We start from the raw sequence: 13,404 nt of genomic DNA on the forward strand, positions 1-13,404 counted from the left end.
CCATTAGTAGCAGGGTCTCCCTCACACCGAAGTCAGGCTTTCCATCTAATAGAAAACGACATAGGAAATACAAGATGAAGGCCACTAAATGTTTCTGTCCCCCATCATTCCTAATACAAGTTTCTCCCTTCTCTATGCTGTACCAAAATTTAGACCATTTGTTGAAGGGAAGCTTTCCCCGCACACCTGTATTGGTGAAAGAAAGACGGAATGCGCTGATCACCCCTTGCATCTCCTCGAATACTGGAACTAACTCTTGGGGTTGACACCCTACATTAGCCAATTGCAATGGAGTGAAAGTCCCCCTTGGAGTTCAGTGCAAGGAGTGAAGGAACATCTTCCAAGGAGATACCAAAATCCCCAAAATCTCTAAGAAAAGTGTGGGTCCTTGGACTCAAATGAGCAAAGAGGGGCTCCGTGTATTCCAGCCCCCTCCTATTGGCCATCCACCTAAAGCAATCCATGGCAACCAACAAACCAATGGATTACAAAAACTTGTAGAAAATAGGGCTGCTCAAAACCCAATCGGCCCAATTAGTATACTCAGTGATTTAAAAGGCATGCCTAGGCGCACAGGCGAGGCGCATACTAGGCACAGGCGAGGCGCATTTCAGGGTATGCGCCTCGCCTAGGTCCTAGGCGCAGCCCTTTCCAAAGGCGTCTGCCTTTTGAAAATTTGGCGCTTTTTTGCTTTTTTTGCTCGCTCACCGAAGCTCCAAGAGACCCCAATTTGTTAATGTTGTTGTTCATTCATTCATCCTAATAAAATGTCTTCTTAAAAAGCAATTAAAACTATAAAATCATTATTTTTTTGTGTGAAAACTAAGAATTTAAGACCTAACGTGAACTTGTTTGGTCTTGCTTTGAGGGGCATGGCTCAAAGGTGGCTCGTAGAATCAGGAATGTAATATGTTTTACATTACATTAGCTATGTGAAGTATTGCAATTGAGTGAAAAAAGAGATTAGAGGTTTTACATGCTTGAAAATGTTTTATATGTTTGATTTTATTTTTAAATTCTCATTTGAATATGCTTTACATCCTATGTTTATGTATTTTAATTTTAGATTATAGGTTTTTTAAACATTACTTTAAAATTTTAGTTTATATTTTTTATTAATATTATGTTTTATATATTTTTTTATTTTTTGGCTTTTTTTGAATTTTCTGACATTTTTTTTATTTTTAGCTTTTTTTTTTTAAATTTTTGTGCCTTGCTTCAAAAAGGCGTGCGCCTCACCTTGTGCCTTGCGCCTCAGGTGCAAATTGACCTCTGCGCCTTGTGCTTTTAAAACACCAAGTATACTCTTCATCGTCAAACTCACAGCATTGGATTCCTTACCAAATATATCAAAGCAGAGAAAAGAGTCACATGATATGATATCGTACTTGCCATTCTCTCCTAGTGAAACCAGCACAGGAGGGTGAAACCCTCACCCCATCTCCTTGTTCTCTAAGGCCATGGATTTGGGACACTCTAGACAGGGCTAGTCTATTGGTGAAAAGAGGATTTCAGATGTTCCAAACAAAATGAGTTTAAAGTTTGCAAGGGAACTTTATGAGCTAAGGCTCATGATGAAAGGGTTCTTATGGCACGATGTTGAGCCTTGTTCAGGGGAGCAAAAAGAAAGAAGTGGTTGAGGGAGAGGAGGAAGGAGAAAGTGAAGCTGGTTCTATAGAGTTTAGAGAAGAGGGTGGAAAGTTGAACATATGAACAAAGGAAGAAGATGATGAGATGGGGGTGGAGAAGGGATGAAATTAAGGAGAAGGAAAATCAAGAGATTCATTTCAGAGTTAAAGATGTACAGACATAGGTGGTGGGGAAAGGTGGAGGGGATTCGAATGAGTGGGGCCCACTTGGTAGCGACAGTTTGAACAAAGCCAACATGGACTTTCAGTCAAATTGGCTGAAAATTTGGAGGGACAAGGGCTTTATTTGTAAAATACCAGTAAAATTTGGAGAAAGTGAAGCTGGTTCTATAGAGTTTAGAGAAGAGGGTGGAAAGTTGAACATATGAACAAAGGAAGAAGAAGATGATGAGATGGGGGTGGAGAAGGGATGAAATTAAGGAGAAGGAAAATCAAGAATTCATTTCAGAGTTAAAGCTGTACAGACATAGGTGGTGGGGAAAGGTGGAGGGGATTTGAATGAGTGGGGCCCACTTGGTAGAGAGCAGGAAAAAGGGGTTGGAAAGGATTGCTAGGCTTGATAGGGTGGAAGAAGAAGAGTGGCTGATGAGGGAGGACCAACTGGAAAGGGATGGATTGAAAAGAGAGTTGAAAAGGATTATTTTAAGAGAAGAAATAAGCTGGAGGCAGAAATCAAGGGCTATTTGGCTAAAAGAAGGGGACAAAATTCAGCATATTTCCATGCTTTTGCGAGTGCTAGGAGGAGAAACCTCATTACAAGAATTCTGGTGGGGGAGGATTTGGTGGATACTTGGGATGAGATACAAAGGAAGGTTGAGGAATTTTACAAGGGTCTGTATAGAGAGAAGTGCTAGAGTTGGGTGGGCCTAGGACATTGGAGCCTAGGAAACTAGGCAGTTTTTCTGCAAATTAGTTGGAGAGGGAGATTGAGATCGAGGAAATAAGGGAAGCCTTGAAGAAGATAGATGGGGATAAAGCCCCAGGGCTGGATGGGTTTAATTTCAATCTTATTAAGGCTGGTTGGAGCTTTCTGGAAGAAGACTTTCCAAAGATGATTAAAGAATTCTGTGGTTTGAAAGAGCTTGATAGGAGAAATAATATTACTTTTAATTTCTACCCACCAAAGACAGGTACTTTGCGTTCCAGCTCTCTAACCTCTTCTCCACACTCGCAATTATTGGTCTGCAAATCCCAGTTTTAGAGGCTTTAGACCCCACTGGCAAATCTAAATAAAGGAAAGCTAGCTCCCCAGTTTAGCATTCAAACATGACAACAAATTGATCCAGATCCTCCCTTCCTACCTCCCCCATCCCATTTATCATGCTCTTAGATAAATTAACTTTCAACCCTTTGAACATTCAAAGTTAGCCAAAATGGACCTTAGATTTAACACTTGTTCCACTAAAGCATCCGGAAAGATGAGAGTGTCATCAGCATACTGGAGATGAGAAATGCAAGGTCCCTCTAAGCCCACTTTGAAGCCTTCAATCCAACCCAACTAAGTAGCCTTAACCAAAAGCAAATTCAGCACTTCCATAACTAGAACAAACAACAATGGGGAAACTGGGTCCCCCTGCCAAAATCCCCTAGAGGCCTGAAAGAACTCCAATGAGACTCCATTAATCAGCAAAGAGAAGGAAACAGATGAAACACAGGCATACATCCAGCCCCTCCACCTCTCCCTGAACCTCATTATGCTTTGCAACTCTTCCAGGAAACCCCATTCCACATGGTCATAAGCTTTCACAATATCAATTTTGCACATCTACTCTGGTCTCCCACTCCTTAGCCTAGAGTCAATACATTCACCAGCCATCAATACCCCATCCAAAATCTGCCTGCCTTCCACAGAGCCTATTTGAGTTTCTCCCACCACCTCACATAGTTTTCAAGGTGCCAAGGCGAGGCTAGGCGACTGGGGGGCGCCTTGTCGCCTAGTCGCCTAGGCGTTGCCTAGGCGATGGATTTTTTATGTTAAAAATATAGATCCTAGGGTAGTTCCCTAGGTGTACCATAACCATATTTCTTTAATAATTATTCATGATTTTCATAAGAAAAGTATAAATTTCATATTAAAGTATAGAAAATCAACATATTCATGAGAAGAAAAGGAAGAAGGAAAATAAAATTCCAAAAATATAGGGGCTGAACCCTTATTGGTAGAAGAAGAAGAAGAAGAAGAAGAAGAAGAAGAAGAAGAAGAAGAATATATGGAAGAGGAAATTGTGCTGATTTGATAAAATTTTAAGTTCTTCCTTACTTATTGGTTCAGGTTTTAAGTCTTTGAGGGTTCAATACAGCATTTAGCAATGTTTGTGTTGATTAAACCCTAATAAATAAGAAAATAATAAAAAGAAATTAGTATATAAACACACAAAATGATTATTTTAGTTTAATAGTGTTAATTATAATCTCAAAAAAGAATGAATAAGGTAGTATTTTATAGTAGGAAGTAGAAAACTGCTAGGCGATTAGGCGAGGCGAGCCTCAAAGGGCGCCTTGTTGCCTAGGCATCGCCTTGACAACTATGCCTCCCCATGAATTACACCTCTCAACCTCCTGGATAACACCTTGGCCAAGAGCTTGTAAGGGCTGCAAATTAGACTTATTGGCCTGAACCCTTTTAACTTCACTGCTCCATCTTTCTTCTGAATCAAAGTAATAGAACTTATATTTGAATCACTTTTTAAACATTCTTGAGGATAAAGAGACACAAAATGCAAACCCGGTTGCAATGTGAATTTACCATCACCAAGAAATCAGTATACTATTTGAAAAGTAATTGAAATTGAAATAAAAACATGCTAAGGGTTGCCAGTGGACTGACAGATGAATGATGTGGACGCGTATTGGGAGCAGCAGCAGCAATTATCCGGTGTTTTCATCCTATCCAATTCGGCAGCAACAGTCTTATCCATTCGGCAGATTAGATTAGACTATCTTGTTATTCTTATCTTATCTTATTAAGTTAGTAGATTAGATTATCTTATCTTATTAGATTAGGATTAAGAGAGACTTATCTTATCTTATCTTATCTTATTAGATTAGGATTAAGGGAGACTTATCTTATCTTATCCTATCATATTAGATTAGGATTAAGAGATACTTATCTTATCTTATCAGTCTTATCTTATCAAGATAGAGCTGGAGGTCTCCCTATTCAGCAAGGAGTCTCCCTAAGAGCAGGACTCTTGTAATCTTCTATTTAAGGAGCCACTATTATTGAATGAAGGCATCGAAAATTTCAGTCAAGAAAGAGAGCAAGGAGAGTTAGGTGATCTATTGGACAAATCACCATTAAGGCGCCAAGATAGGTTCATCAAGAGCAGGGAGGAACAAGGGAAAACAGGAGGTTTTCCCCGTGGACCGACCCGTGACGAGATCCTATTCTCGGGCCCATAACAATTTGGTATCAGAGCAAGGCGTCATGGGTGATCTGGAGCAGCTGCCGCCCAGGGTCCATGAACTCGAGCACCGGCTTGTGGAGACCAGCTTGGAAGTACGGGAAATCAAGGATGAAGTCAGGGAGCTACGGCGTCTGATGGAGTTATTCCATTCTAGCAAGGAGAGGAACATAGAAGGGGCGGCAGCCACTAGTGGCCGCCGACCGGATCTGTCGGAGTCTTCCGGCGAGCAGCAGATCGTCAACCAAGGGGCCGCGGTCATTCCCAAGTACAACAGGTTGGAATTTCCGTCGTACAACGGCAACGGAGATCCCTTGGGTTGGCTGTACCGGTGCGAGCAGTTTTTTTGCAATCAACGGACAGACGACTGAGACAAGGTAAGCCTAGCCGCCTTTCACCTAACGGAGGAAGCGCAACTCTGGTTCTATCGATTGGAACAGGAAGAACCTGGACTCAGTTGGACCCAGTTGAAATCCTACTGCTTTCTTAGGTTTGGGCCCCCACTGACAAGCAACCCCTTAGGTAAACTGATCAACCTCAAACAGACGGGAACGGTGGCTGAATACCAGCACCAATTCCAGACCCTCCTTGCCAGAGCAGCTTCGGTATGACCGGACCAGCAGGTAGACATGTTCACCCCAGGGTTAGCAGAACCCTTGAGGGTGGATGTGGAGATGCAACACCCCCCTAACCTGGTCACAGCCATGAATATAGCTCGTGCTTTCGAACGCAAGCTACAACTCAGCCGCAGAACCGTCAGTATGGGGCGGCCTCCATCAGCATGGGCATCCCCGGAACCACTCGGAATGGCTCCATATTCAGCAGCCAGCCAAGAACGGAAGCCACAGACGAGCAACAATTCCAGATCAGTATCCAGTGTGGGGATCAGCGTCGTTGCACCCCCTATTAAGCACTTGTCCAGGGCTGAGATGGCGGAACGCAGGGCAAGGGGACAATGTTTTAATTGTGATGAACTCTACCCTGCAGGGCACAAGTGCAAGAGACTTTTCTGCCTCTTGGTAGAACAAGAGGAAGATGAGGATGAACCCTCTTCATTGGAACCCGATCCAGGAGGGCAAAGTCATTCCACCTATCCGGGATTCCTTTGACTATGTTTCAAGACACCCATCCTAAATTCGAGCAGGACAAGCTCGTAGTCCAGGAGGGGAGTAATGATGTGGACGCGTATTGGGAGCAGCAGCAGCAATGATCCGGTGTTCTCATCCTATCCAATTCGGCAGCATTAGTCTTATCCGTTCGGCAAATTAGATTAGACTATCTTGTTATTCTCATCTTATCTTATTAAGTTAGTAGATTAGATTATCTTATCTTATTAGATTAGGATTAAGAGAGACTTATCTTATCTTATTAGATTAGGATTAAGAGAGACTTATCTTATCTTATCTTATCTTATTAGATTAGGATTAAGAGAGACTTATCTTATCTTATCAAGATAGAGCTGGAGGTCTCCCTATTCAGCAAGGAGTCTCCCTAAGAGCAGGACTCTTGTAATCTCCTATTTAAGGAGCCACTATTATTGAATGAAGGCATCGAAAATTTCAGTCAAGAAAGAGAGCAAGGAGAGTTGGGTAATCTCTTGGACAAATCACCATTAGGGCGCCAAGATAGGTTCATCAAGAGTAGGGTGGAACAAGGGAAAACAGGAGGTTTTCCCCGTGGACCGACCCGTGACGAGATCCTATTCTCGGGCCCATAACAATGAATTAGCAAATCAAGGGGAAGTAAGGGATCAGTTAAATTGGGGCCAAGCTGGATAGGAGCTAATGTATTTTCTTTGTATGGAGGTTTGCTGAGGCGCCTTCTATTTGGGTTTTCAGCTTTGCTGTATTCACATTTTATTTCTGATTAATAAAACTCAGTACTGTTATTCATGAGAAAAAGTAGTAAGCATAAAAATAAATTTATTAAATGCATTGATTTGTTAAAAATATTAAGTATTTTAATAAGTAGAACATTGGAAAGAGTGTTGTTTGAAATGAACTGAGCATATTAGCAAAAGGCTTCCACTTATTGTGAAGGAAAAATCAGATACATAAGGAGAGAGCTTCCATGTCTTACCTTTCCATTGGATCAGAAGTTTGCTACATTGGCAATTAAATATTGTTGTTGGACTACAATGATCACTTATTGTGTTTTTATTTTTCAATGTTGAGATATTGGACTACAATGTTTTTATTCTTTGTGGGCTTTAGTTATTATGGGCCTCAGGCCCCTTTTGTTGTTTTTATTTCTTTGTTTCTCTCATTCTTATTAACAGCCACCCTACTAGGTGCATTGATGTAATCTCCACTTTATTTTATGATAGATTGAATAAAAGAGAGAAAGTGGCTGGGAGAAAGCTACAATCTCTTCTTCCAAAACCTTCTTTTCTTCTTCTCTCTTCTTCTTCATTGGTGTTTTAGATCTGTTTTCTACTGTTTTTACTTTGATTAAACATACTGTTTTACAGCATTAACTGTCAACTGTCAATAAATTTTGTCCCAAAAATAATGATAAAGAATCTAAAAAAAGGCATTGAGGTGATCTTTGGCTTTCTAGGAAAACTAAAGAATACATTATTTTTTTTATCAAGTTAAATGCCTTATCATCTCAAATAACACTTAAAATTCTAATGATCCTCTCGACCTGCTATGTTTCTCCACACAATATAAAATAAATTGTTACTGTTTACATTTTGTCTGCTTTATTGTTAATTTGCAATGTCTGGAATTAGGTTGATCTTGTTGAGCCAGTATCACATTTTCTGGAGGCTGCCCGTGAAAGCTTGGTTCCTGAGAACAGTACAATTTCAGATATGCACAAGGCAGTAAATTTTTATCTACTTCCACTTCAGGTAAACACTATGCAAGTTCAATCATGCTCCCCCTTCCAAAAGGCAGTCATGGACACCTCAAAAGAAGTGCCATGAGCACACATGCAGGAAGCGAATATGTAATTAATATAAGATGATTACCAAGAATTCCTCGATGTTTTACAAAATGCAGCATTATTTTATCTGTCATAAAACTGACTGATGGTGCCCAATATTTTAAATCCCAGCATAGAGGTTGAACTGCTTTTCTCTCCGGTCAATGGGTCAGCAATTCAACCATTTGGGTCAAGAGGTCAATTCGTGATATCATTATTATAAAATTTTCAAAAATTTGAAAAGATCAATAATCCATTGAACTGGTCAGATGGGTCAGCAGTCAATTGTCTGGGTCAATGGTTCATTGACTGAGTCAATAGCTTTTTTAAAACAGCAAATTAGAGGATGACAAAAACTGGGTCTTGTGAACCATTTCGACCCCAAAAATGATCTGATTTTTTTTTTTCTTTTGAGAAAGAAATGATCTCAATGTTCAATCCTCACTCTGCTTACTATATCAGAAGATAGCAGAACAGGAGAGAAAGATGGGTGCACAGCAAGGGTTTGAGAAGAAAATCCTAGCTGCCAATTGGTAGAAAAGATTAGTCTCCCAGTTGGTCAGCAGGTATTTATACTTATATATGATTTAAGGACAAAATTACAAGAGTAACCCTGTTTAGTAAAGAGTACATAGACTGACTAAACCACCCCTACTTAAGTTAAAACATTAAAAGACTCAAATAACCCTGTTCCACACAACTGAAATAAAAGAATCAAACAAATGAATAAGGTAGAAACAAGACAAAACACAAACTAATAGAAAGACATGGCCAATCACAATTAAAATGAAAAGTAACTACATTAAGAGGTTTCACCTTGAATATCAACGTTTACAAATTAAATAGAAACAGAAAAAGAAAATCAAAATCCACCTTTACAAAGATAAAGTGACCCTCAATAAAGCTATTCAAATTCCAGATTAGTGTTCTTGGATGCATATGATGCATACACCTTGATGTGTGCATTGAGATGAGATTTCCTCAAAATGTTACAAAGTGCAGCATGTGCTTACGTTGTGCCAAATGAATGCTTTGTAGCTCAAAGCATATATGAAGAATACACATCAGAGATGCTCCAACCCTGAAGTATACACACTGCCAATACTGCCCTTCTTTATGAAAGATATGAAATTGAAAAGAAAAAGAAATTGAATGTAGTGAGACATACACACACACAGAGAATTATCAGAAAAATGAGACAGATTTTTACTATTTTCATCTTTTGTAAAAGGGTGTTGAACAGAGAGGGGAGAGTGATTCAGTGATAACAATGGAGAAAAGGAAAGGAAACTAAGAAATTATATACCTTTTCTTTTCTCCTTTTCATCTTTTGTAATTATATTCCTTTAATTTTATTAGTACTAGGATCTTACTTTTTCAAAAAAGTGTTAGCACTTGGATAGATGATAACATATTGCTCTACTGATGCTTGTCATAATTACATATTAATTCTATGGGACTGTAAAATTGCATCTTTGCCCCTAGAACCATACAAAAACTAATTAAACATGAATTGTGAATAAAGTTTATCTATTTATTCACATTTAAGGGATGGTATCCAAAAGATGCTAAAAATAAAGCAATAATTATCAAGTACTAAAAACTGTAAATTACAGGAATAAAAACTGTGCATGTTTAAATCAAATAAAGGAGGTAACTACTCATTTATTTATTCATGAAATATATTCATACTAGGCAGGCTTGCACTGAACACCTTAATCCTTGTGCCTTAGGCTAGTGAAGCACCTCGCGCCATGCTTCATCATATGAAAAAAGTGTTCAGGATGGATGAACAGTCAATCCACAATCAGCACACAATTATCAGGCACTAATCCTCTACTAGAGTGCCTTTTCCTTCAAACATGCTTCTTTCTTTTCAAATGCTTCAATGAATTAGAAATGAAACCATACTCCAATAAAAAGGATAGATCAATTTGCTGTGTTCAACCATCCCATATCGTTTTTTAATGATTGATCAGAAGAATTTTATTAGATCTCATGATAAATAGTACAAAGTGTTGCGAAATATAGAGGGAGAGAAGAGGAAAATTTTCTTTGTTGATCAAAAACATATTGAGCATACAACTTAAATAAGAAAAGATAGGAAAGACAAACCCCCAGAATCTCTCTCAATCAGGGATTGACTAAATCTTTCCCTTAATCCTAGGATATGACTTTCCTAAATTTATTCAAATCTAATCTTTCCTAAATTTATTCAAATCTCTTAATCAATCAAATCATATCTTTCTTAATTTGCCACAAATCATATCTTTCTTAATTTTCCGACACTCCCCCTCAAGTTGGTGCAAAGATATCTATCATGCCCAACTTGCTAACTTAAAGTTCAAATGGCTGTCTCAACAAGCCCTTAATCAAAACATCTGTAACTTGCTGCGTGGTTGGTACAAACGGAGTGCAGATTATTCCTTCTTCAAGCTTCTCCTTTATATCAACATGTTTAGTCCTGTCATGTAGAACCGGATTATGAGCAATGCTGATAGCTGTCTTGTTATCACAATACAGTTTCATAGAAAAACTCACTGGTCTCTTAAGATCAGCACCCTCTTTAGCCAAAGAACCTCACACACACCTTGAGTCATTGATCTGAATTCAGCCTCAGCACTACTTCTAGCAACTGCACTTTGCTTCTTGCTTCTCCAAGTAACTAAATTGCCCCAAAGAAATGTGCAGTACCCCGAAGTTGACCTTCTATCTGTGATCGATCCTACCCAGTCCGCATCTGTATACACCTCAACCCCTCTCTTCTCATTTTTCTTGAAGAAGAGTCATTTTCCTGGTGTGCCTTTTAGATGCTTAAGAATTCGATACACAACTTCAAGATGTTCTTCGTACCGGGAGTGCATAAATTGACTCACCATGCTCACAGCGAAGGCAATATCAGGACATGTATGTGATAAGTAAACCAATCGTCCTACCAGCCTTTGGTATCTACCCGTATCTACTAGAACCCCATCTGTAACTTCTCCAAGTTTAGCATTAACTTCTGTCGGAGTGTCTGAAGGTTTGCATCCACTCATTCCAGTTTCTTTCAAGAGATCTAGAATATATTTTTGTTGTGAAACCACATTGCCCTTCTTTGATCTTGCCACTTCCATTCCAAGAAAGTACCTTACTTGGCCCAAGTCTTTAATCTCGAATTCCTTGGCTAAGCTCTGCTTTAGTCTGCTCATCTCTTCAATATCATCTCCAGTCAAGATTATGTCATCAACATAGACAATCAGAACCGAAACCTTGTCTTTGGTGGATCTTTTTGTGAAAAGAGTATGATCAGGTTGTTCTTGACTATATCCTTGACTTTTGAGGAACCTCGTGAATCTTTCAAACCAAGCTCTGGGAGACTGTTTAAGTCTATATAGAGACTTTTTTAGATTGCATACCTTAGTTCCAAACTTCTCAGTGAAACCAGGTAGAGGCTCTATATATACTTCTTCTTCCAAGTCTCCATTCAAAAAGGCATTCTTCACATCCAGCTGATTCAGTGGCCAGTCAAGATTAGCTGCAACAGATAAGAGTATTCGAACTTTATTTAGCTTCGCCACTAGAGAAAAGGTCTCAGAGTAATCCACTCCATATGTCTGAGTAAAGCCTTTAGCTACTAGGTGAGCCTTGTATCTCTCCAAGGATCCATCTGAGTTGTACTTCAGAGTGAACACCCATTTACAACCAACAACTGTCTTTCCATATGGCAGATCCACTTTCTCCCAAGTAGCATTCTTTTCCAAAGCTCTCATCTCCTCAAAAACAACTTCTTTCCACTCAGGAACATTTAGAGCCTCCTGGATACTGTTAGGAATGGATACACTAGACACTTGTGAAATAAAGGCACAATATGAAGATGAAATATTTTTGTAAGATACAAAATTTGACAGAGGATGTTTTGTACAAGACCTAACACCTTTCCTAAGAGCAATGGAAAGATCAAGCTGACTGGAAGAATTAGAATTACTTGGAGGAATATTTTCAGGAATTTTTGGAGAATTATCATGAATTTTTCATGATCCAACCTCAGATCAGATTCTTGTTGATGCTGTAGAATAGTGCCTCTCCTTTTCTGTGCTAGATATTCCCTTGAATATACAAGGCCTTTATACTGTTTCGCACGCATCTCTGTTGTTTCAGCTTTTTCATTTTGAGATGGCATCACCAAAGGTTGTTCATTTTCAATATTTAATTCATTTGTTTCCACTAATTTTGTATTTTTCTGCCTCACTTTCTTTCGGTGACTGGTTGTGAGGAACATCATTATGGACAACAAATTCAAACATTAAATCAGAACCATCTTCACTAGTGTTGCTCTCCCCCTGAAGATGGGAGTTGCTGTAGTACGAGGTTCCTTCAAAGAATGTGACGTCCATAGTCACAAGCATCCTTTTCAAAACTGGATCAAAGCATTTGTAACCTCTCTGATTAGTGGGATAGCCTACAAAAATACATTTATGTGCTTTTGGATCAAGTTTTGAAGTTTAGGATCATGGTTATGAACAAAGGCCACACTTTAAAAAATTTTTAAGAGAATGTTTGTCACTAGCCGAGAGTTTGGAAAACAGTCAATGAAGACCTGTATGGGTGTTTTAAAATCCAAAATTCGTGTAGGCAGTCTGTTAATCAAATAAGTGGTTGTTAAAACGGCTTCTCCCCAAAGATACTTAGGAACCTTAGTTTTAAAACTTATAGCTCTAACAACTTCAAGGAGATGTTTGTTTTTCCTTTTAGCCACCCCATTTTGTTGAGGTGTATTATTACACGAACTTTGGTGTACAATTCCTTTCTCAGCAAAAAAATTCCCTAACACATTGTTAAAAAATTTCTTTCCATTATCACTTCGAAAAATTTTAATTTGAGTCTGAAATTGTGTTTGAACCATGTTATACAAATTTTTTAACACAGTTTCAGCATCAAATTTCTCTTTTAAAAGGAAAACCCATGTGACCCTAGTATGATCATCAATAAAAGTAATGAACCAACGTTTTCTAGAAAGAGTTGTTACTCTAGAAGGACCCCAAACACCACTGTTAATCATGGTAAATGGTTTTGATTTTTTATACGGTTGAGACTGAAAAACCCAAGTGACCCTAGTATGATCATCAATAAAAGTAATGAACCAACGTTTTCCAGAAAGAGTTGTTACTCTAGAAGGACCCCAAACATCACTGTGAATCATGGTAAATGGTTTTGATTTTTTATATGGTTGAGACTGAAAAACAGCACGATGATGTTTTGCTAATTCACAAGATTCACACTTGAAAACTAAATGATTTTTATTCATGAATAACTTGGGAAATAGATGCTTTAAATATTGAAAGCTAGGATGTCCTAATCGATAATGCCATAACAAAACTTCATTGTCACTAGAAACAGAGATAGAACTGAAACAAGTCTGTCGGTCTTGCCTTCCAAAGGTC

At 38.8% G+C, this 13,404-nt stretch overlaps 1 protein-coding gene across 2 annotated transcripts in view; it reads left to right on the forward strand.

Moving 5' to 3' along the window:
• The window catches only part of LOC104587869 (alpha amino-terminal protein methyltransferase), a 45,933-nt gene that overhangs the window by 13,493 nt on the left and 19,036 nt on the right, over positions 1–13,404 (forward strand). For both annotated transcript variants that reach the window (XM_010245623.3, XM_010245624.3), the window contains exon 4: positions 7,788–7,907. In XM_010245623.3, coding sequence (XP_010243925.1) covers positions 7,788–7,907 — 120 coding nt within the window. The remainder of the gene's footprint in view (positions 1–7,787; positions 7,908–13,404) is intronic.

Source organism: Nelumbo nucifera, chromosome 7 (genome assembly GCF_055504915.1).
Source record: "Nelumbo nucifera cultivar China Antique chromosome 7, China Antique-T2T, whole genome shotgun sequence".
Taxonomy (NCBI): Eukaryota; Viridiplantae; Streptophyta; class Magnoliopsida; order Proteales; family Nelumbonaceae; genus Nelumbo; species Nelumbo nucifera.